Below are 23,936 nucleotides of genomic sequence, written 5' to 3'. Positions count from 1 at the left end.
CCATTGCCAGATTATTTCACTTACAGCAATACATTTTTCCCTTTTTATAAGTGACAAAATCTGCCAATGGAACTGGTACCAATATTAAAGAATTATTGACTTAAAACAAGATCTTATATCTTGCTGAAAAGCTATGTGTAAGTTAGTACACTTGAAATAAGACAAAACTAATATATTTGCACTTGAAAGTAAACCAAAAATACTTGGTAAGATTTTGTGTTTATTGCAGTGAAGACAAACAAACTATTTCAAAAAGTTGTTTTCTATTTGGTTGGGACAATTATATTTAGTTAGTGGGCTGATCAAAATCATTCCAAGAGCCACAAGTGGCCCCTGTGCCACAGTTTGGACCCCCTGATACACCAGTAAACAGCTGCTGCTTCCTGTGTTTTTTCCTCATGAACGCGCATTACCGTCTCTCTGAAAACAAACATCAGCCTGAATCCACAACACGCAGCATACCACGCCTTTCTCCTCCTCCTCCTCTTCCTCCTCCGCCAGCCTTTGGCTTGGAAACATAATGTGATCAGCATGCCAGTGGAGGCCCATCCAACCAAAAAGTGGGAGTGCTCCATCCCGCGAGCCGATTGGCTGTCCTGACACTAAGCAGATTGAGGGAGCAGTCTGCAGATCTGGGATTAGAGGTGGGTCTTTATGCATGCTGAATTGTGTTGCTTCATTGCAGGAGGCCTTGTTCTCACTTCACTCTGCAGGATTCACCAGAAAAGACTCATCATTAAAGACTCGACTTGTCTGCCTCTGTGCCTCCAAAATGGTTGTTCCTGAATCTGAAGGAGAATTGTACCACCCTCCTCCTGACCTACAGAGGGATGCACATGTGCCTGATTTCAGCTCCTATGTGGGAATGTACAAGAAGTCTCTGGAGAATCCAGAAGGTAGGTCAGACTCCCCACTTCTCTGAGCCTCTATATCCCAAACCGTTTCAGGCTGAGGATGATTTACCCCATTTAACAAACACTCAAGAACCAAATAATCTTAAATTGACCCTCAATAATACAACATGGAGATTAAAATATTAGTCTCTTAACTAGAGTACCCAAAAAATTGTACTCAAGTAAGATTAGCACTACTTCAAAATATTTTTACTAAAGTAAAAGTAAAAAGTAGCTGTCCAAAAAAAAAATTACTCAAAAGTAAAAAAGTATTTGGTAAAAAGTCTACTCAAGTACTGAGTAACTGATCAAATTATCAATCATTTCATATTTAAAAATTACACCATCAGATGGATCAAGTAGAAATTTTGGTATTGTAAGGACAAAAATGACAATAATTCATTTAAGTAAAATAAAAAAATTTCCAAATCAGTTTCTTTCAATAAAAAAACTTATGAAACTTTAACAAAAACTACAGGTGTGTGTCTGAGACTGGTGGATTTTTGTTTAAAAAATGTTTGTTTTTCATGTAGAGAACCCGGAAATTTTAGTCAAGAGTAGTGATACTTCATAATAAAATCACTTGACTACAAGTAGAAAGTACACCATATTAAAAATACTCCTAAAGGTACGGCATTTCAAAAAAGTTACTTAAGTAAATGTAATTGAGTAAATGTAACTAGTTACTACCCAACTCTGCTCTTAACTCTCTTATTGTTTGTTGTCTTTGTTCGTCCTAATGAGAAGTGCACTGTAAATGTGACTGGTCACAACAAAGCCATGAATAAATCGACTCTGGGTGTTTTGAGTTGTTTATAGATTCTGAAAATTTGGAGTCTAAACTTTCCAATTATGTAAATCAAAAAATAAATCTTGTTGTGTGCATTAATATTTTATTTGTAATTTAGAAGCACAATAAAAGAAAAATAAACTTTCGCTGCTTTGGCACAAATATCTTCTGCACCATTAAATATACAAATTATCCATCCATTTCTATCAACTGTATTTATTTGTTGATTAAATCTGTTTGATAGACACAACAATAACTTCTGACTAGTGATCAGAGCATTATTAGCAAGCGAAGTCGTAAAAAACAAAGAACAGTTCTTCTCACCAACTGAAGACACGTTAACGGCACAGAGCCGTTCAAAAGAATCGAATCGTTAGCTAAATTACACATCTATACTCCCAGAAGGTATAACTTAGCTTTCTCCGATCAATTAAGTTGTTTTCTCTTCAGTTTGTCTTCTGAGTGACCCGCTTTTTAAGCCACTTATCCATTATTATTTTAAAGACAAACCTCTGGTAAGCTAGCTGTGGCGTCGCACTTTGAGCTGACGTCACGGTAAAATAAACGGCCGTTTACGCGCAGTACCTCGACTACCACTAGGGGGCGCCCGCGGACTACCGCAGTTTGAAAAAGACTGCTGTATTTCAATGCATTCCACCCTAAAACGAGTCTTAAAATGTGAATTTATTTCAGCGTTCTGGAAGCAGGTTGCAGATGAGTTCTTCTGGAAGAAACCAGCCACCGGTCCAATACTTCAGTACAACTTTGACGTGACAAAGGGCAACATATTCGTCAAATGCATGGAAGGAGCCAAAACCAACATGTGCTATAACGTCTTGGACAGACATGTGAGGGAGGGGAACCTCGGCGAAAAGGTCGCCTATTACTGGTAAGCAAAACATAATAATAAAAAAACCCACTAGGGTAAAAAATATAAAGGTACTAATTTGAGCTTTGTCAGATATTCCAGTCAAAACCAACTGCTGCCAACTACACTGGACAAATCCTTAGCAGCAGCAGGAATGTCGGCCACAGTTTCAGGGTTTTAACAGTTTTGGGTTTTCCATTATAGTTTATTTCATTGTCACTTTCTGTGTAATTTAATTAATTTTAATCAGTTTTTAGAGTGTGCTTGCTTGTTTTTATTAGTTAAATATTGTTTATATTGACAGTAAATTATTGCGATCAACGATAATATTGATGTTTTGAGACTATTTTCAAGTAATATAATGTAATAGTATAACAACACGGACACATTCTCAAAAATTAATAAATGTTAGATTCTAATTAATATTTAACACTGGGACTGGAAGACATTTTAATGATCAAAAATTAACAAAACAAGTAAAACAACAAACAAAATTAATTATAAAATGACTGTAAACAGCATTGTCCGTCAAATAAACAGCTAGGTGAGGCCAAACCACCAGACTGAAGACTTTTGCTATCCAGTTTTTGGTAGAAAGATAAAAAATAATAAATAATGCAAATAAAAATAATTAAATGTGTTTTGATGTATCATGTGATTAACTGAATTATTGCAACCGGAAACTATTGTTTAGTTTCAGTTTAGCGTTTATTAGCTATGTTGGTAGATTTAATTTTTTCATACTTTGGTTCATTTTTAGGCGCAGAAGTAAAAAAGTAAACGTTTTGTGATTAATCACACGTCGGGAACAAACCCTCAACAGTATTTTTAAAAAAAAAAAACTATGTAATTATTGTTGGCAGTCAGCGTTAACCAACTGACTGGCGTTTTCTCCCAACTTTTGCTGCCGCCATTTTGCGGACTAGCGTAGCAGCCGCCAGCAGTAATTTGCCGACTTCTGACATAAACTGCTTGTGTGTGAAAAAGAGAAATAATATCATAAACATCTACAATTTCAGTAAGTTTTAGTTTTATAGTTCCAGTTAAAATTTTTGCCCATTAATTACAATTTTCATTTATTTAAGTTAACAAAATCGTTTCATCTTTAGTTTTTGTTATTTTGTTAGTTGTAGTTGCTTAGTTGTTCCACTTTACATTCTTTTCAGCTTTTTATCTACCTGCTGTACTTTCTATTGTTTCTGCAGCAATACATGAAGGCAGATATTTGCTTTGTCAACTGCAGAAGCTTTTGCAAACAAGAAGCAGTTGCTCTACCGGATCAGCAGCATAGGGGCTCAGTGGAACATGACCACGCTGCAGATCATCCAAGCATTTTAATACTGTTTGCACCAAATAAAACAAAACCCACACATTATATGTGCTAGCTGCAAACGCTTTTCCTGCACAGTTTCCAGATACGTAGAACGGTCGATCTGCTAGCTTACAGTGACTGCTGCATGGTTTGTTTTGACCATCATCTAAACTGTTATGACTGAAGGTTGGATTTTGATGACAGAAAGTATTTAAATATCTGATTAAGAGTTTGATCAGACAAAACAAAACAACAAAGGGAAGTGCAGAAATGTGTAGGAAGACGTTTAGCTGAAAAATATTCCAGACATAAAGTATTTTGATTCTTTCATAGCTATTGTACCTTTAATCACATGAACAAAACACTTTATACGCAGATAAAAAGAAGTGAATTTAATTAATAAATAAATGAATTTACAACTCGTCTCTTGTATCAGGCTTTAAAGAGTGATATACAACTACAGCACTAGATGGCTAGCTGTCTGCTTGGCTATCTAACTAGCTAGATAGCTAAATAGATAGCATGCTAACTTGGTATCCACCTAAATTGCAATCTAATTATCTGTTTAGCTTGCTACATAGAGCCGTCTAACTATCTGTCAATTTAACACTCCAAATTAGCTAGCTTTCAAACTAGACATTAGCTTAGGTAGCTAGCTGTATGGTTAGCCAAGCTACATATAGACATCTATTGAAATGAGGAAAACGCTAATTACAGTACAGCTAGCTAGAGACTTTTTAACTTATTAATCATATTTATTAACATTTATAGTCTTAAACCAACTTACATTAAGCTACATCATTATGACAAAATTGCTATAATTTGTGTAATTTAATATCAATACCAAGCATAACTATATAGAGGAAGAAAATGAGACTGAAGCAGAACAACAAATGACAACATGCTGCAAAATTCACTATATTCACTCCCAAATTTGAGGTGTTTTTTCAGATGAAAGCAATTTTTAGTGCAAAGAGTATTTGAAGAAAGTTATGGAAGGGCATCAGTTGTTTAAGGATAAAAAGAATGGGTCAAATAAATAATGACATTATTTCCGTTATGTAACAGTAACACACTAACTGGGCTACTGAACATATTTAAATAACAGCTGCTTTTATTTTACTGTAAAGTCAGAAAGTTTGAGACATGTTACAATCCCATCACCGATTCCTAATTTATTCCATCATATTTTCAGCCTGATTGTTTTTGCAGTGCTCTGTCCTACATTAGAGTTTTACTATGAATCTGTCTGCTGCCTTGCCAGGCATAATGACAAGTGATTTTGTAAATAGCTGTCCTGACAAACATCCAAGCCAAATATAGACTTAGTAACAACTGGACCTGATTGACTCCACTATGAACTCCACAGCTCTCACAATGCTGGACCGCACTGCGTCACCATTTTGGTAATTTACGTGTTTTATGTGCACTAATGCAGTTTCCTGACTAATAGATGCTGATTCTGTCCCTCTCTGGCTCAGTCAATATAATAAAACCTCTATGTTTTCAATGAGTATTCAGAGTAATTATTTTTGCCAGCACACAGGATCTTCAGAATGCTTCATGAATCAATACAGAAATAATCGTTTTGTTGTTTTTACAGGGAGGGGAACTCACCTGAACATCACACGACCATCACCTACGGCCAGATGCTGAGTCACGTCTGCCACTGTGCCAATGTGCTCAAGAGGATGGGTGAGAAAGTCACCTCAGCAAAATTCTGTACAATATACTGGATTTCTGACAGTAAATCAATGTAATGAAACTCACATATTGAATGTAACCTTAAAGTAACATTAAACTAAACTACATTTTTGTTGATTTTACTCTGCTTCCCATTGCTATTTGCTAGCTAGAACACCAGTTAGGCATTAATTAGTTTATCTAAATAATGTAAGTGTCTTATGTCAGAGGCCTTTTCAGAATATAATATTTTTGAATTAAATTTGAATTTAACAACGTAGATCTGCTTCTAACTTTCTAGCTACCTAAGTAATGAGATAGCTAGCTAGCTAATTACAAAGCTTGTGAATCATTAGCTATATAGCTAGATATAACTATAATAAAGCTAATTACATTGAGTAATTAGCAATCTATCTATTTCATTACTTAAATAGTTAAGTACTAGCCTTACACATGTAGTGATAATTTATATAACTAGGTAGCTATATAGCCAATAATATAGCAAACTAAACATAGAACTAGGTAAATGCCATGCTAAATTGCTGGCTATCAACATTAGCAATAATTCATCCACATGTTAAAATAAATTTTATAGCGTAAAGAATGTAAATCTATCTAAGAACAGATAGCTATCTGGCTATCTACCTAGTTTGATATGTAGCTAGCTGTCTACCTAGCTTAATCTGTAGCTAGCTGCCTAGCTAACTTAATATGTAGTTAGGTGGATAGCTAGCTAAGCTACAGACCATCAACAGTAGCTATAAACTGTCTGAATATGTTATGTTATTATTAATTTTATAACGCAAAGAAATGAGACCAAAATAACTTTTTAAATTTTTTTCCACATTTAATGAGATAAACATGATGCACTACTAAACTGATAAATCTGTGAGGGGAATAATGTAAAAGGATTTAAAAAATAAATAAACAAATACTGTTTGCCATTTGATCCAATTCTGGCATTCAGTTTTCTTGGCGAGAAGTCGATCAGCAGCCCAGATCCCAACTATTTGTTCTCATATTAAGCTACAGTCATAATTCAGTCTTAGCTGAACTGTTCCTCTGACAGACTTTGTTTTTAAATTTAACCCTTAAAACTTAAATAATCATGTTTCTGTTTGCTTAACCAGGAGTGAGAAAGGGAGATAGAGTGTCCATCTACCTTCCCATGATCCCAGAGCTCGTCTACACCATGCTGGCCTGTGCCCGGATAGGAGCCGTCCACTCCGTGGTGGTGAGCATGGCCGCCTGCTCAGGCTGTTAAATGAGCAAGAAAACATGGAAAATACACACAAACCTCCTCCTCTGGCTGGGTATATGCTGATTAAAAAGGCTATTTTAACCCTTTAATACCTAAGTTTCAAATTTCCACCTGGATATTTTTGCATATTTTAATTGTACACAGGTCTTTAAATGTCCTATGAGTAAATATATATTTGCCCTTTTATCCATAACAATTGGAACTTTCAATATCTAGCAAGTTACTTTCACAATTTACCATCTATTAAGAGAGCGCCCCTCGGATTAATTTCACTTCCTGCTACGGCGGGGGTGATATTACCGTAATAAACCGAGGATGGCTGGAAAATGTAACGTCTCCCCTTTTATAAACCGTTGGAATTTGTCATGTAGCTCAAAATGTGGCGGAATTACGGTACTGCAAATTTGGCTGTACGGTCGCCGATCCATTCGGTCTGGAAGGGTTAAGCGTCCATAGCTAGATTTTGTCCTAGAAGAGGACAAACCCGTAATTACCAGAGTGGAGGAGCAACAGACTTCAGTTGGGTGTAAAACTGCAGGGCGGTGAAAGTTTTCTATAGTTTCATATTGATTTATGGTGAAACTATAGTTTGGTGGTGAAACAAATGAGTTTGTTTTCATTTAGAAAACAAACTCAGACTCTGGTAAAGTTATGTTTCCTGTGCATGGCTGAAAACTATGAGAGAAGACCAGGGCCGCTGAAAAAAAGAAAGAAAAACAGATTTTAATCTCACAGTTCAGAGAATTTTGATTTAAAAATCAGAATTCTGGTTATGATCTCAGAAGTCTCAGAATTTTGACATTAAAGTAGAAATTCTGAAAGTAATTTAACTCTGATTTTAATTTCAAAATCATGACTCATTTCAGAAATCTGACATTAAGTTTGCCTGTCATGATAAATTTAGCTGAACAATAAATTTCCCCAAAACTTATTGCAGTAAACAACAATATTGCTGTTTTTGAGACCATTTTTGAAGTAATACAATCATAATGTTGGAAAAATAACGTAAGAACACATTCTTAAAAATCAATAAACTTTAAATTATAATTAACACTAGAACTGGAAGATATTTTAAATATTTAAAATAAACAAACCAAATAAATTATGACGTTTCTGTAAACAAAATTATCCTTCAAAAAAAGGGCTAGTCGATAACAAAATAGCAGACTGAAGACTTTTGTTGTCTAATTTTGGTAGAAAAAGAAAAAAAGAAAAACAATAAATCATGCAAAATGATATAATAGAGCTTATTTTAGTTTACCATGTGATTAATTGATTTATTGCAACAGGCCTTGTTGCTCTATTGTTTAAATCAAATTAAAAATCAGTTTTTCTTCTTTAAAAATCACTTTTCCCTCCTTCCACGAGAATCCAAATATAAACTTTTGGTCTCGTTTTGTTTTCTAAAGACATTTCTGCTCCATTCCCACATGGTAAGTTGATGCTGTCCTCATTTATACAAACGACCACATTGCAAGTTGCTGCTCTGCCCCCATTTCCAGAGAGAAACCCTCCGTTTCTGTCAGCGCAGACTGCCAGCAGTTATCAGCTGTTTTCTCTGTGAATGCAGAACTGACAACACCTGCACTCAGTAAATGGGTCAGACACGACTGGCTGCTTCCAGCTCGGGAAGCTATTTTAGCGATTTAACCTTCCCCGTCCAGGCGTAGGTTAGCGGCCGTGTTAAAAATAAACGCAGCCTCCAAGGTGAACTCTGCGTGACCAACAGAGGCCTGGTTCTGTTGCATTTTCTCCCAGGTTTGAGCCAATATGTATTTATTATTATTGTTCTGGTCGGGATTGTTGCTGATCATTATGAATAATCATGAAGATACTCAGGCGAGTCAACGCAGCGACATTCTGCTGAGTCCAGAGTCTGTCGTGACCTGAAGCGCTGCCATCCCCGCTGAAACTTTACACTCCATGAACTGTCAACCTTGGCCTGAGAACAAGATGGCAGCCGTCTAAAGGAGCAGCTAACGGACGGACGGACGGACGCGGTTACTCAGCTATAAATGGAAATAAGAGAATGTCATCTCTTTATTTATATAAATAAAGGCCTGTGGGTCAAACTTAGATCAAAAGTATTCGCAGGCCAGAAGAAGAAATAAAGAATAAAATAATCAAAAACGATAGTGATAACTATATTTATCTATTTATAATAAACTAAAAATGTAATATTTTAAATAAGCAAATATGTTTTGTGGGAAAAGAGATGAATGTTAGTGGCATACTAAAAAGATAAATAAAAAATTAAATAACGAGAATAAACAGTAGAATAACATCTACTAGTATTATGAATATAAAGTAATACGTTTTATTAGGAGGAATAGTCCTAATATGACTTTATTCTCATTTTATGACTTTAATCTCATAGTTTCACAACTTTACTTTTGTCAAATTTCGACTTTATTCTCCTAATATTATGACTTTATTCCTGTAATGTCATATAATTTTTAATTTTCTTAGTTTGGCTCTAATCCTCAGTCATATAATCACTGTAGACAAAAAAACTTAAGCTATCAATTGACCAAATTTAGTCTATTCTCAGCAATAAGAACCAGATAAAACCAACAGCTTAAGGCAATAAAGTCTCAGATTTGTTTCATCCAGCAGATCTAGATGTCTGTATTTAGAGATAAAAATAAGATGTGTGCCGATTTCGTTAAAAACTTAACTTCTTTAGAGATGCAACTAACAATTAATGTAGTAATCGAGCATTCTATCGATTATTTTTTATGATTAATTGATTATCCTGATGATTAATTGATTATCCTGATGATTAATTGGTTAATCATATTTTTAAAAATCCACATTCTGCAGATTTTTTATTTAAACATTTAAATTTCTTATAAAATACTTGAAATACATCCAAAGATCCAAACAAACAAATCATTTGATTCGTTTTTTAAATAAGAAAATAAACATATTATTACCAAAAAGCCAATGATTCCTTTAGTGAATGCTTGACTTTTTGGTGTTTTGGTCTCAACTAGCTAATTTTGTTTACAGAGACTTCACAATTCAGTTTCTGTTGTATTGTTTATTTATTTTGGATATTTAAATGCCTTCCAGTTCCAGTGTAAATTGTTCATTAGAATTTAAAGTGTATTGATCTCTAACAATGTGTTCTTGCATTATAATTCTGCCATTAGCATTATATTAGTTGAAAATGGTTTCAAAACTACAATATCATAATTTAACGCAATGACTTCTGGGACAATTTATCATCCAGTACAATTAGTTACCGTGACAGGTCTCTTGACGATTATTTCAAAAATAAATTATTCACGATTAATCGCGATTAATCATGTCAGAATCATTATTATTCTTTCAATTAGCCCATTTTTGAAGGAGAAGTTTTGTTTACAGACTTCATGATTCATTTACTGTTGTTTATGCTGTATTGTTTATTTATTTTGGATATTTAAAATATCTTGGGTTTATTGATCTCTGCGTAGATGATTGCATTTTGATTATGCCATTAGCAATATAATTTGTTTGAAAATGGTTTCAAAACTACAATAACAGTTTACCCCAAAAACTTCTGGGGCATTTTTTTTTCCTAGTAAAATTTGTTATTGTGACTGACCTATTGACAGTTATTTCAAAAACCAATTAATCATGATTAATCGCGATAAATCATTCTAGTGTTCTTCTTCTTCTTCTGTTCAGTTTGCAGGATTCTCCTCAGAGTCTCTGTGTGAGAGAATAATGGACGCCCAGAGCAGCGTTCTGGTCACAGCAGGTACGGTACGCTACAGTCCTGCTGCAGCAACCCGCAGGCTGCAAAAACGACACTCATCTGTTCGGTTTCACACCTCATCATCTGCTGCACATCCCTCACCCACAGATGGTGTTTACAGAGGAGACAAACTGATCAACCTGAAGCAGATCTCCGACGAGGCGCTGGAGAAGAGCAGGGAGAAGTAGGTTTCCCAGTTCCCAGCAACCAGCCGTATTTACATAAGCCGCTGCCGGTAATGGGACGCAGAGTGCAGTCAGCTGCTATCAGAGTGGCTGCAAACAACAGACCGCCAGGGTTTTAGATTACCAGGTTGCCGGGCAACATGGAGCACTTAAATCCATCAGGAAAAGCCCGAGCTGCTTGTCTCCAATGGGAACGAGCGCCGGAGAGGGACGTGAGCGAAAAGGCAGAGCGAAAAGGCAGAGCATGCTGGGAAGGGTTATCAACCGAGGGACACAAAGAGTCACAGGTGCAGATGTGGGTTTGAGACAAAAGACTGGAACAAAACCTGAAGCAGATAAAAATACGACTGAGGTGAAATTTCAGGCTCTAATCAACTGTGTGTTGCATGTCGTGCATTCAGTCAACATTACAGCTGCAACTACTGATTATTTTAGTTATCGATTAATCTGTCTTTTATTCTGACGATTAATCAATCGATCTGATGATTAATCAATTAATCGGATATAAAAATTTACATTCTGCAGATTTTTTATTTAAGCTTTTTTTATACATTAGAAATAAATTAAAATATTCAAATAAACAAACAATTTAATTCCATTATTAAAGAAAAACATTTTGTCTAAAAACAACTGAAACTTGCTCGACTTTACATCAGTATGTTTTTTATTAAATTATTTATAATTGGAAAAATTATAAATCCAACTATAGTTGGAATTAAGAATAACATTAGAATAAAGTCAAAATTAGGACAATATATTACGAGAATAAAGCCGTAAAAATATCAGGATGGTCATAATATTTTGAGAATAAAATCATAACATTACTAGAATTAAGTTGTATAACAAAGTGGAAATGAAACAAGAATAAAGTAAATTTTTAGGAGAATAAAGACGTAATGTGAATTTATTTTTGTATTATTTCCACTTTATTCTTGCCTGACTTTATTCTCATAACATTCTAATGTTATTGTTGTATTTTATATTATTTATATTTTCTTAGCGTGGCCCTAATAATCCGAGGTAGCCGGATTGTACATCAATAGGAGATTTTTTTTTATTTAAATTTTTTACAAAAACTGAACCAGGTTAAAACTACGCTGCTTCCAAAGCCCCAGCAAAAAGCTGAAATTCCTCATAAATGATCAGAGGCATCGTGGATATAAATGAAACTGAAATTATTTGACAAATCAAAATGAAACTGAATGTTAAAATCTTTGAAAGCAAAGCTGCTTGTTTGCTCACATCCTTTTCCTTTTCTGTAATTTTCCTCACAGAGGGTCGTCCAGCATCACCAAGTGCCTGGTTATAAAGCATCAAGGAGTCAGAGCTTCATGCAACGAACTACAGGTCAGCATATTTCAGCTTCATCCTTTAAAACTGAGCCACAAGGAAACATTTAGCTTCTTCTCTGCGCGCAACTCATGTGAAAAACATTGTTTAATCTCATTTTACATTTATTAGCGTGACATATTTGGCTCATAATAAGAAAAGAAAAAGAAAAAAATTACGAGTCATTATGAGAACAAATACAAATAAAGCTGTATGAGAATGAAGTTGAAATGATACAAGAATAAATTCAATATTGCAGCTTTATTCTGGTAATATTTCAACTTCAAAATAAGACTTTATTCTCAGTACAATTTTATTCTTGTAATATTATGACAACTTTATGCTCGTACAACTTTATTCGTTGAATAAATTTTATGACTTTATTTTCATAAATGTTACTTTAGTCTCTTCATTGTATTTTATTTTTCTTAGAGTGGCCATGATATCCTGTCACACACATTAATTTCTACATCTACTCAAAACCATTAAATCTCCCAGAAAAACCTTTTAAGATTATTTCTAGCCATTTGTGGCTGCGTGTTGTGATGCCTAATCAATTCAAAACATTTCCAGTTAAAAAAACAAGAGCGCATTAAAGCATCAGAACCAGTTTATCGGCCATGTTTGTTCACACAAACAAGGAATTTGGCTTTAGACGTTTAAGCGCTCAAACATTTTGAAATAAATAAAAACTTCAGAGAAGGATAACGATATGGATGCAAGTTGATGAATTTAAATGTCGAGCAGGTTTGTGTTTTGTGAGTCCAGACTCCGTGGGACTCGGAGCGGGACGAGTGGTGGGACGAGGCGATGAGCGACTCCTCTGAGGACTGTGAGCCTGAATGGCTGGACGCCGAAGATCCGCTCTTCATCCTCTACACCAGCGGCTCCACTGGCAAACCTAAAGTAATGGATCTCGCCAAAGTATCTTTCCACAGTTTGTCAAACTAATGTCAGAGTTTAAATGGGAGCTATTACGCGAAAGCACTGCTTCTAGAAACAGTCCCAGCGCTTTAAAAAACAAACAATCCAGACACTTTCTGGCAATAAGTTCATCTTTTTGGTAACACTTCATTTGAAGGGGTGTGCATACGACTGACATGACACTGTCATAAACATGACATAACATCTGTCATGAACATGAACGAGTCTTTATGAATATTTATCACAGTTGTCATGAAGTTGCTCTAAAAGTTGCAACTTTGCCAACGTTGCATGATTTTGTAAATTATGATCATTTAATGCAAAGTTGGCATTTTTAATGGACTTTAAATGCAACTTTTAGAGCAGCTTTGCATTAAAAGTGTCATTATTTACCAAATGACACTTCATGACAACTGTCATAAGCATTCATAAAGACTTCTTTATGTTCATGACAGGTGTTACGTCATGTTTATGACAGTTTCATGTCAGTCTTATGCACACCCCTTCAAATAAAGTGTTACCATCTTTTTTTGGCTGTTTCAAAAAGCTCAGGAATGTAACGTCACCTAGCAACCCCAGCAATGCCCAGCCCGTTACCTAGCAACCAGAGCTCCAGCACGTTTGTTCAGCTGGTTTTACCGCTGTCTGCGCTGAACAATGGCTGCTGGAAAAACAACGATTCTTGTTGGTTGTGCTCTACCGCTTTTCCAGGACGCTACAGAAAACCTTGATCTGCCTCTCGTTTCCAATTCAGACTACCTCTTTAATCACAACAGGGTGTCGTCCACACCGTCGCCGGGTATCTGCTCTACACCTTCCTCACCTTCAAGTGCGTTTTCGATTATCACCATGACGACGTGTACTGGTGCACGGCGGACATCGGCTGGATCACGGGTCACTCCTACATAGCCTACGGCCCTCTTGCAAACGGCGCCACCAGCGTCCTCGTGAGTGAACGTCAGAGCTTCGCCCCGACGCCAGAGTTTCCGCTCCCTGCGGTCTAAATGTTGTCGTGTGATTCCAGTTTGAGGGAATCCCAGTCCACCCGCATGTGGGCCGGTTCTGGGAGGTCATAGAGAAGTACAAGGTGACCAAGTTTTACACGGCTCCCACCGCCATCCGCCTGCTGATGAAGTACGGACTGGAACCGCTGCAGAAGTGAGCCGTTTAACGCGCCTCTTTTTATGGAACAGATTCAAAATTTATTCACTAAATATTAAATTATAGTATTTTTTATTGTTGGTTTATTTATTTAACTTCATAATGTTAAAACTTTTTTTCTTCATTTTTTGGTTATTTTCTAACCTTGTGATAATAATCGGATCATAATCTTGGTTTTCTCTGCTCTGAATACAAACCACTTGTTAAGAGTTTTATTTAATTTAAAAAGTATTTTTGATTTTTTTTATTGAATATAAAATTTCCATTTTCTGTTTATTATTAAATGACTTTTTCATCTTCATAGCAATTAGTCTTATGCATTTGTCTTTTTTTACTTCATAATATTGAAATTGTCTCATCAATTTCTTTTTACTTTTTTATCAGCTTTTTAACCATTTAAACATTTACCATTTCTGTTTTCTGCTAATTTCTTCATTTATTTCATAGTTCATTTTATTTTTGGTTTCTGTTGTTTTCTTTATTTTTTTGGATATTTGAAATGGCTTTCAGTTCCAGAGTTAAATGTTCATTAGAATTTAAAAGTTTATTTTTGAGAATGTTTTTTCATAATTACTAACATATTACGTACGTCAAAATGACCCTAAATCAACAATATTATCGTTTATCACAGTAACTTCTGGAACAATTTATCGGCCAGCAGCAGTTGTCATGGTGACAATATGAATATTACATATTGAGTAGATATAATCAATCAGTGTCAGTTTTTCAGGATTTTCTTTATGTTTCCAGGTACGACCTCTCCACCCTGAGGATTCTGGGTACTGTGGGCGAGCCGATCAATCCCGAGGCGTGGCAGTGGTACTACGAGACGGTCGGCCAGAGGCGATGCCCCGTGGTCGACACGTTCTGGCAGACGGAGACGGTGAGCGGATGCTGAATATTTTGGCGCCGTATTTTCATCCTCCCCTCAGTTTCCACTGTTCGTATTGATGCTTTTTACGGCACCTTTGGTGTTTGAACGGTTAAATTAAGATTCACCTGGATTCCCACTACTTGATGTCATGACGTCAGCTGCGATTCGTTATGTCATGGTCGTTGTGTCAGGGATGTTTTTAATTCTTCTGCAGGGAGGTCACGTCTTGACGCCTCTGCCTGCCGCCACGCCTCTGAAACCAGGATCAGCTGTAAGTGACACGACTTGCTCTGATAAGTAAAATCTAAATGTTTAAAAGAAAGAGACGGAATATTACGCCAATGTTCATGAACTGCTTTGAATTTTTCCACATTTCTGCAATATTATGAATCAAGTAAATTAACCAAACATTTTTAACATTTCTTCTGTAAGATATTTCTAAACCAAAAATTTTAAATATATTTACTTTATTTAACAAGTGCTTCCATTAGCTGTTGCTAGATCCGACATATGGCAGATATTTATGTTTTCAGAACAGTTTCAGTTCAGGTTTTCATTGTTTAACGTTTTTCTCAAGGCAGCACTGGGAAGCTCTGGTTGTTCAGATCAAAATCTGGATGTTTTAGGAGCTAAAAGCAACTTTAGATCTTCAGCTCTCATCCGTCTTAATTCACAATGAAGGTCTAATTAAAGAATAAATGAGGATTCTTCATATAATCAAGAAAATTACAGACAATTCTAAGCGTCTTGTTAATGAGAATGTTAAATAGCAGTGTCTTCAGTCAGAGGCTTCTTCTGATACGCTGTAATACAGACTGCTACAGGAGATCCTTCAACTCTTGAACCCTTTCAGGCCCCACATCCACTGGATCAGACGTGATGTATTTCTGGGTTTAAACCAATAAAAAATAATAGGGATTTTGTCATTTCAATGATTCTTGTTACTGATTAGTTTCTTATTAACCAATAAAATTGAATTTTTAAATTTTAAGTTGATATGAATGAGCTTCAGCCATATCACTTGCTCCAAAGCGTCTATTTTACATCAAAATTATAAATTTGAATTCATGGAGCCTTGTAAAATTGGCTACCATGGTAGTATTTGAATTTATTTTGAAAATATTTTCAATCATTAAATTGTAGGTTATTTGTCAGCATTGAATATCCAATTCCAATTGGTTTATTCACCACAGTTTTCCCATGTAAAGAAGAAAGTATCTAATATTTTACAGCTTGTAATCTCATGGTATTTCTTTTTTATGAGTATAAACTGTCAGACTTTCTTAAACTACTTGATTTTTCCCCCCATTTAGTTCAATGCTGTAGGGGAGTAAAAATTAGTTGGATAAAATATTTTTTGCTGTAGATGAAATTCAGGTTAAAGAAACCTGCATAACAAGAGTCGCATTTAATTTCCATTTGGGATTAATAAAGTATTTTTGAGTTGAATTTAACTTAAAGGGGGACTGCTGAATGAAAGAACTGAGTTGTCTTATTTCATATTTCAGACGTTTCCTTTTTTCGGAGTAGAGCCGACCATTTTGAACGAACATGGAGAAGAAGTGGAAGGCGAGGCTGAAGGTTATTTGGTAAGCTTCCCAGCAGAACCAAACCATTCTGGCTCTCAAATCTGACTTTTAAGAAAGGCTTTCATTTCCGAATTTAAAGCTAAAATCTTATTAAAGTGTGAATTTAAATGTTGTGCATGAGTAAACGCCTCTCTCTTCCTGTTGCAGGTTTTCAGGAAGCCCTGGCCGGGAATAATGCGCACAGTTTATGAAAACCACGAACGCTTCGAAAACACTTACTTCAAGAAATTCCCTGGCTTTTATGTGACTGGTGACGGTGAGTCGTCAAAATAAAATGTTCCCGTCAACCGACTACACATCTCCGTTTCTCACAAGGTCACGGATGTTTGGTTTTTAAAGAGGTGATGCAGCTTGTCTTCTCCTCTTCAGGCGCCAGGCGGGATAAGGACGGATACTTCTGGATCACAGGGAGGATAGACGACATGTTGAACGTGTCGGGTAGGTTTCAGAAAGTCACACCTTTCCTCCTGTCGACCTTGTGCTCAGTTTGACTTTGGCTACACTCACAGAAGACAAATGTGAATTCAAGCTTTTCAACAACAACAAAATAATCTGATTTGTGAAACTTTCATATGCGTCTCTAAATCAGATAAGTATCTGCAGTCTGAACAGCTATGTCGCATTTTATCCAACCTTCATGTCATTGTCGTGAGACATGCATCATAATTCGGCACCAGAAGAAGCCAGACGCACTAAATACGGAGGTAAACAATGGCTGAAGCAAACAGAGTTGACATCCTTAGCTAGCAAATGCGACCCATATCAGACTTTTTCACAGCAGTCTGAACAGCCCCATCCCAATCTTTTCACTCCAAAAAGTCACTCCAAGTAATTAAGACACATTTACCATCATGGACAAGTGCAAATGTTGTAAAATTCCTTGCAAATATTCCTAAATTAACAATCTATTGCTAAAAACTACAAAAAAAAAAAAAAAAGGCAAAAACCAGGGAAATTGTTTGAAGGGAAAAACTTATGGTGCGTTCAGACAAACCACGTTTTGTCTGGTTTACATTCAAAGTCTATGTGGAGGCGCGTCGAAGGCCCGTTGTGGTGCGTCTTGGAGCTTTTGGTGCGTCAAACAAATAGGCCAGCAGTGGAAAACAACAGCCGGCGCGATTTTGATAGATCTACAGACTTTGAATGTAAACCAGACGCGCCAAACGCGTTTGGTGTGAACGCACCTTCAGATATGTTTTCATTTTAAGAAGAACTTATCAAATGCAGAGACAGTTCTAAACATTTATCTGGTTTATCGATATATTCTGGCCCTTTGCGATCTTAATGTGGCAGAAACTGAAAGCGAGTTCGATGCCCCTGCATTAACAGCTCCATCCATTATAACTTCGTTAACAGCTGTGTGACGTCACCGCGGGCCGCTCTAAAACCTGCTACCGTTCACACAGAAGTGGGATTGTGTGTTTTCGTGTCGTCCTCCAGGCCACCTCATGAGCACAGCGGAGGTGGAGGCGGCGCTGACGCTGCACTCGGCCGTGTCAGAGGCCGCCGTGGTGAGCCGACCTCACCAGGTGAAGGGAGAGTGCCTCTACTGCTTCGTCACCCTCAAAGACAGCCGGGAGTTCGACAAGAAGATGGTGGCGGAGCTGAAGATGCTGGGTGAGGCTCAAACCCAAACATGGGGACATTGGTGGGAGAATATAGTTTCATGCTCAAATTGAAGAAAATTACTAAAAAAATTATTTTAATCATATTGATTTTACTGCTGCCTGTTAATTACTGTATTAATTACTCTCTTCAATAAACCTTTAAATCAGTTTTTCTCAAACTTTTTCAAACTCAGGACCACTTACCCCATTTAACAAACACTCACTGACCACCTATCTAGAAACTGCCCACGCAATAACACAACATCTTTATATATACAACCTGAAATGAAAGCATTAGTTGCTCAACTCACTGTTTTTGTTCCTCCTGAAGGTGGCGCTGTTTTTTAAATGTGACGGACCACAATAAAACTATGAACAAGTCGACTTGGGACGTTTTGAGTTATTTACAGATTCTGAAAGTTTCTAGTGATGGAAAACACATGGAAATCAAAAAAAGTTCTTCACTACAAGTGTTGTGAGCGCTAGTGATGTTTCAGGGCTATTTGTAGCTTGGAAGCATAATAAAAGAAAAATAGATTTGAGTTGCTTTGGCAAAAATAAACATTTTCTTTCAGTCAGTCAACATGAATAGTTTTATTTTAGGTGTTAAGATGCAGTTAGTCAGCGTGGGGCGCAGCACTGTTCACACATCGTCATGTCGCATTCAACACACTCCCCAGACCTAGATCTGCATTCCTGTGGCTTGCTGTGTATCGTAATAATATTCAGAAACAAAAGTTCTGCAATTCACCCTGAGAAACTTTCCACCAGTGTCTTCAGGTTTTCCTTTTAGTGAACCGGCCTTAAGCCACTTATCCATTATTATTTTTAAACACAATCCTTTGGTAAGCTAGCTGAGCATCACACTTTGAGCTAACGTCATTGTAAATAAACGGTTGTTTATTACATGACCTTCGTGACCCACCAGTGGCCCGCAGACCACAGTTTGAGAAATACTGCTTTAAAGATGTAAAATACAAAACACAATGTTCGAAATGTGATATTTGATGCACAATATACAACATGCAACAAGCTATATACCATGGATAATGTACAATAAATCAAGGACAACACGGAGTAAATGAGGTAAAATATGGAATATACAATATCTGCCAGATTACATACAATGCTATATATATGACTGACAATATGCAGCACACTATATGCGATATATAATACCCGATTCATGATATCTGATATTCAGTTAATACTACTGGATATATTTACATTACTGAGTTTTATAGCCAGCAAAACAGTGAGCACTGACTAAACGTACATCATATTTTAGATTTTATGAATCTAACCAAGATGTATCGTACAAATAAACACAGACTGGCGTTTATTGGACACTGATGTACAGGTAAAAATAATAAGGATTTGAGTTTTCTGTGTTTATTTTTAGGTTTTGATTTTGTGAGTCTCTGTGCTGTCCTGTCTTCCCCTTGATTGTTTCCAGCTGTGTCTCGTTCCCCTGATTACTTCCTGTGTATTTAAGTCCACCTGTTGTCTTTGTCTCTCGTGGGGTCCTTGTCTAACATCTGTCCCTTGTCATATGTCACGGTTGTTTGTCTGTCAGTCGTCACAGTAGTTCTGGGAAGTCTTGTAGCTCCGTACATCAGTTCTTTAGTTCAGCTGCTACCGGCGCCAAGCCTTGCTGTCCGCTCTGCCCGTTCTTTGGACTGTTCAGAGCTAAATTCTCTTCATTAAAACCATCTTTTCATCTACATCCTGGGTCTGCCTGCGTTCTGCCTCACCACCAACACCGCACTTCATGACAATAGCTTCTTTTAACTAGAATGTTCATTTTTAATGATCAATGCTCAAGATCAAATATGTATTAAAAAATATCCCATTTGTGTCCTTGTTGAAAGTTTGGTTCCGTCATAAATGATGCCTGAAAAGATTAAATAGTTAAAACTTTTTATACAATGCAAATTCAATCCAGTTTGCTTTTAATAACATATTTAAGTAATTAACACAATTAGCTCAATTATTATCACTTTAAACCTAAAAAAAACTATTAAACATCTAAAAAACAGATGTTTGTCTTTTCCATTAACTTAAACATACTTAAAAATTAAATCTTGTCCGATAAATCAGATTTTATTCTTTTACTTCTACTTAAAAAAGGAATAATTTAAAATTTATAGCATTTATCTAATTTAAATCAGAACACCGATACGTTTCTTTAATCATTTTTAAGGTTAAATTATATAAAAATATTCATGTTTTTGTAATAATATCTTCTAGAGTGTCCAGAATAAAAGGTCTGATTAATGAACTGATGTAGCTTCATAAACAAGTTTAAAATTTTAATTTTAAGTTCTTGTTAGGTATAAATACGAGCAAATAGTGCTTTTATGTATAAAACAATGAATAACTTACTATCAATAATGTCCTAAAACCGAAACAGAAATTATATTAAGTTATGTTAAAAAATAATTGTTAATTTCTCATCTTTTCTGCGTCCTCTTCTTAGTAAGAGAGAAAATCGGACCAATCGCCACACCAGACTTTATTCAGAACGCCCCGGCGCTGCCGAAGACGCGTTCAGGTAATGTCTGCTGCTTCCTCTTCCTCGACTGTTTTCCTATAAAACGCTCAACTCCTCCTCATCCTCCTCCTCTTCTTCAGGAAAGATAATGAGGCGAATCCTCCGGCAGATCGCGCGCAACGAGAAGGACCTGGGTGACCTTTCCACGCTGGCCGACCCCAAGGTGGTGGAGGTGTTGTTCAGCCAGAGGAGCGAGGCCGCCGCCTGAGGAGGCGCTCAGACGTGTAGAAAATAACTTTTAAAGCCAAAGAAAATGTTTTTATTGTAGATTTTTGGGCCAAAATATTACAGATTTTATTGAAGTAATTTATTTTCCTGCTGACACTTTATGTATATTTCCACATTAATCCAGCCATAATAAAGCGTGTCATCCTTTTTTGTTGTTGCACCTTTATTCTGAGTGGCTAAATGTCGCCCCCATGTGGCAGGAATCATCCTCTGCAGCTGCTGCCTGAAAACGCCGCTCTGCCTTTTCTTGCGCAAAAATGCAGAAAACTCTCCCACAGGCAGTTATTTCAGGGAAATTAATATATGAAAGGGCATCTTGAGGCAAGAGAGTGACATTATTTAGAAATTACAAACTTGAGATGATTTAAAACCGACAAAGAAGAGAAGAAAAAAAGATATTTGTCTCTGTTATGCTTTCAGGAACACAGGAGAAAAGGACGAGAAAACGGAGATGTTGCATCATTACCCCCAGCAGCCGGGCTGCTTGTAACCATGGCAACCGCCTCCTCCTCCTCACATCTTCATCCCTTCATCCCACCCTCCTCTCTTTCTTCATGCAGATGCTTGGTAACCCAGCATCTCTGATCCCGAAGCTGCCGGGTTTTTTTAGGGGAAAAATAAAAATAAAAATCTAGACGTATAAAAATAAAACAAAGTTCAAACATCAGATATTTATTTGAGCTGGAATTTAAATAACATTGAATTAATTAATAAATTAATTAATTTAGTTGTATTCATTTAATTTAGATTAATAAAGTTTCTATCTATTTAAGTGGCAGCATAAAAAAGAACAAAATAATTAAGAAAAAAGAGTTTATTACATTTTTCTTTGGGATCAATAAAGTGTATTTGAATTTGTGTTTGAATTTACACATAAGCATAAAGGCAAATAAGAAATTGTAAGAAAACAAAAAATAATATTCTGTTCATTTTTAAAGTGTCTCACTTTAATTTTATCCATTTTTTTTATTTCTAATTTAACTTTATTTTATATCTTCTTAAATAATCTATTTGAAATTTTCCCTGACATTTTTTTGTTTTCAACTTGTTAATTTTGTCTTTCACTGGATCTATTTGTCCGGTCCTTCTGGACTTATGTTTTCATTTTTTAATATTTTAAAACTATTTATACCTTTTATGCATATTTTTCAATTTCATTTTTTTAACCGTTTTTCTGTTTCTTTTAATTAATCTTGAGTGTATATTCACTTTTTTCTCTGATCTGTTCTCTTATTATTTATTGATTTATTAATGCAGGCCTAATTAGTTTATTAGCTTTGACTGTCATAAATACTTATTTACTTTGTAAAACTATATTTTTATAGCCACATCTGCAACAATAATACAAAAAAAACTTAAAGTATTCCTCCTGATTGTTAACATAATGGTGTCATATAGTCACCAAAGTAAAGCTTTAGCTTCATTTTATAAAGTTGTTAAATATACATCAACTTGTACATTTAATGGTGCAGTATTATTCTGACCCATAATATTCCCCCAGATGTGTGACTTTATGGAAAATGAAAACATTTTTCTGTCTCTTTCTAATATTTTGGGTTTTGTAGATGTCATCTAAAATAAGTTACAATATTCAATAATTTAGTTGCTTCGTTGCAGAAATCTTAAGGATTTCTTTAGACCTGGAGGTTAATAGCGACGCTTCGCTTTCATGTTCCTTACAAATTCAACTTTTTCTGAGCTAATTATTTGTGGCTTCACACTGATTTACAAAAAAAAGACTCCAAACTGCTTTGTTGCTTCCCTGAAGGATCGTCTCTGTACGCGTGAGCATTTGGGCTGCTGGGCGATGGAGCAGGCGGTGAATGAATGTGCAGCGCTGGATTTGTGCCAGAGCCGTCCGAGGCAAACTCCACAAACAAAAACAAAAGGAGGCACTTAATGAAGGTCCTCACTTTGTTTTCAATCATGAAAGGCAAAGACAGATGGTGCAACTGAACTCACAGCTCTGCTGGGCATTTCTTATGTGATCGTTTGATGAGAAGATTAAAACTGCAGCAGAAAAATAAACGAACTTTCCTCCAAAACAAAGCAGTGTACACAAAAAGCATGATTAATTAATGTTCACTCAGAAAAATATGGAGCTAAATTGCAGCCACAAGTTTGCACAAAGTTTTATTTTAAAACTGAAAAGTTTTTTTTTTAAAGTTTGAACTTAAGCCCATCACAATAAGCAATAAATGAATTAACTGCGCAATAAATAATTTTCTTTTTCTCTATTTCTATGAAGAACTGGATGCCAAAAATCATCTTTGTTCTCATGTAGTCCTTTTTTTTTAAAAAAAGACACTTTTGTTTTCACAGGCTTCACAATTCATTTTATTTGTTATTTCTGTTTTGTTTATTTTAAATATTTAAAATAAACAAAACATATAAAAATATAATATTTTTTCAGTTTCTGTTTTTTTTCTTCAGTTTAAAAAAAATTTTGCAAACTTTATGGCCCCAATTTAGCTCCATAGATTTCCATTGCAAAGGTTCGCCACAGTGTGGAACTTATGGTAATGTCAAAAAAACACAGTTTCACAATTACGGTGTGTTCATAATAATCACAATTAACCCAGGAGTGTAGCAAATGATAAAACATTACATTTTTAGCATCTGAAAGCTGCAAATTAACATTTCAGCTCAAACGTCAGACATCACACAGATCCTCTCAGAGAGCACAGGAACTTGGTGAACAAACTGTCAACTTTATACTAGTGCCTAATTTTACATTACAGTCCATAAACTAAGCCTGGGATCAAAAAATGTATTGAAGATGTCATTAGTAGAAACCAAAGGTTCTACTGAGACTCAGATCACTGGATTCAAAGTCCAGAGTGCGAACCATTACACCATAGAACCACCAAGTTCCATTTTAAGTAAAATAGTCTCAGTTTCAAAGATGCCTACATTGAAGTCGATTGGCAAAT

The 23,936-nt window shown here is 35.8% G+C and overlaps 1 protein-coding gene across 2 annotated transcripts; it reads left to right on the top strand.

The window, feature by feature from the left end:
* Window positions 1-242: 242 nt before the first annotated feature.
* Window positions 243-21,152, top strand: acss2l (acyl-CoA synthetase short chain family member 2 like). 2 transcript variants are annotated; one of them, XM_015049089.1, is made up of 19 exons: window positions 243-644; window positions 714-896; window positions 2,377-2,572; window positions 5,467-5,558; window positions 6,677-6,780; window positions 10,483-10,555; window positions 10,661-10,736; window positions 12,012-12,084; window positions 12,835-12,972; window positions 13,767-13,937; window positions 14,015-14,148; window positions 14,902-15,034; window positions 15,240-15,296; window positions 16,534-16,614; window positions 16,762-16,870; window positions 16,984-17,052; window positions 18,055-18,231; window positions 20,701-20,775; window positions 20,856-21,152. In XM_015049089.1, exons 2-19 carry the CDS (start codon window positions 773-775, stop codon window positions 20,981-20,983), a joined length of 2,010 nt encoding a protein of 669 aa, XP_014904575.1. In that variant the 5' UTR covers window positions 243-644; window positions 714-772; the 3' UTR covers window positions 20,984-21,152. The 2 variants fall into 2 exon arrangements, with proteins under 2 accessions (XP_014904575.1, XP_014904574.1); XM_015049088.1 differs by lacking the exon at window positions 243-644 and having other exon boundaries at window positions 651-896.
* The last annotated feature ends 2,784 nt before the right edge of the window (window positions 21,153-23,936 follow it).

The sequence above is a fragment of the Poecilia latipinna genome, unplaced genomic scaffold (assembly GCF_001443285.1).
Source record: "Poecilia latipinna isolate Pla-1442-1.1 unplaced genomic scaffold, P_latipinna-1.0 Scaffold925, whole genome shotgun sequence".
Classification (NCBI taxonomy): Eukaryota; Metazoa; Chordata; class Actinopteri; order Cyprinodontiformes; family Poeciliidae; genus Poecilia; species Poecilia latipinna.
Note: the sequence above shows the minus strand (reverse complement) of the source record. Positions and strands in the feature narration are given on the sequence as shown.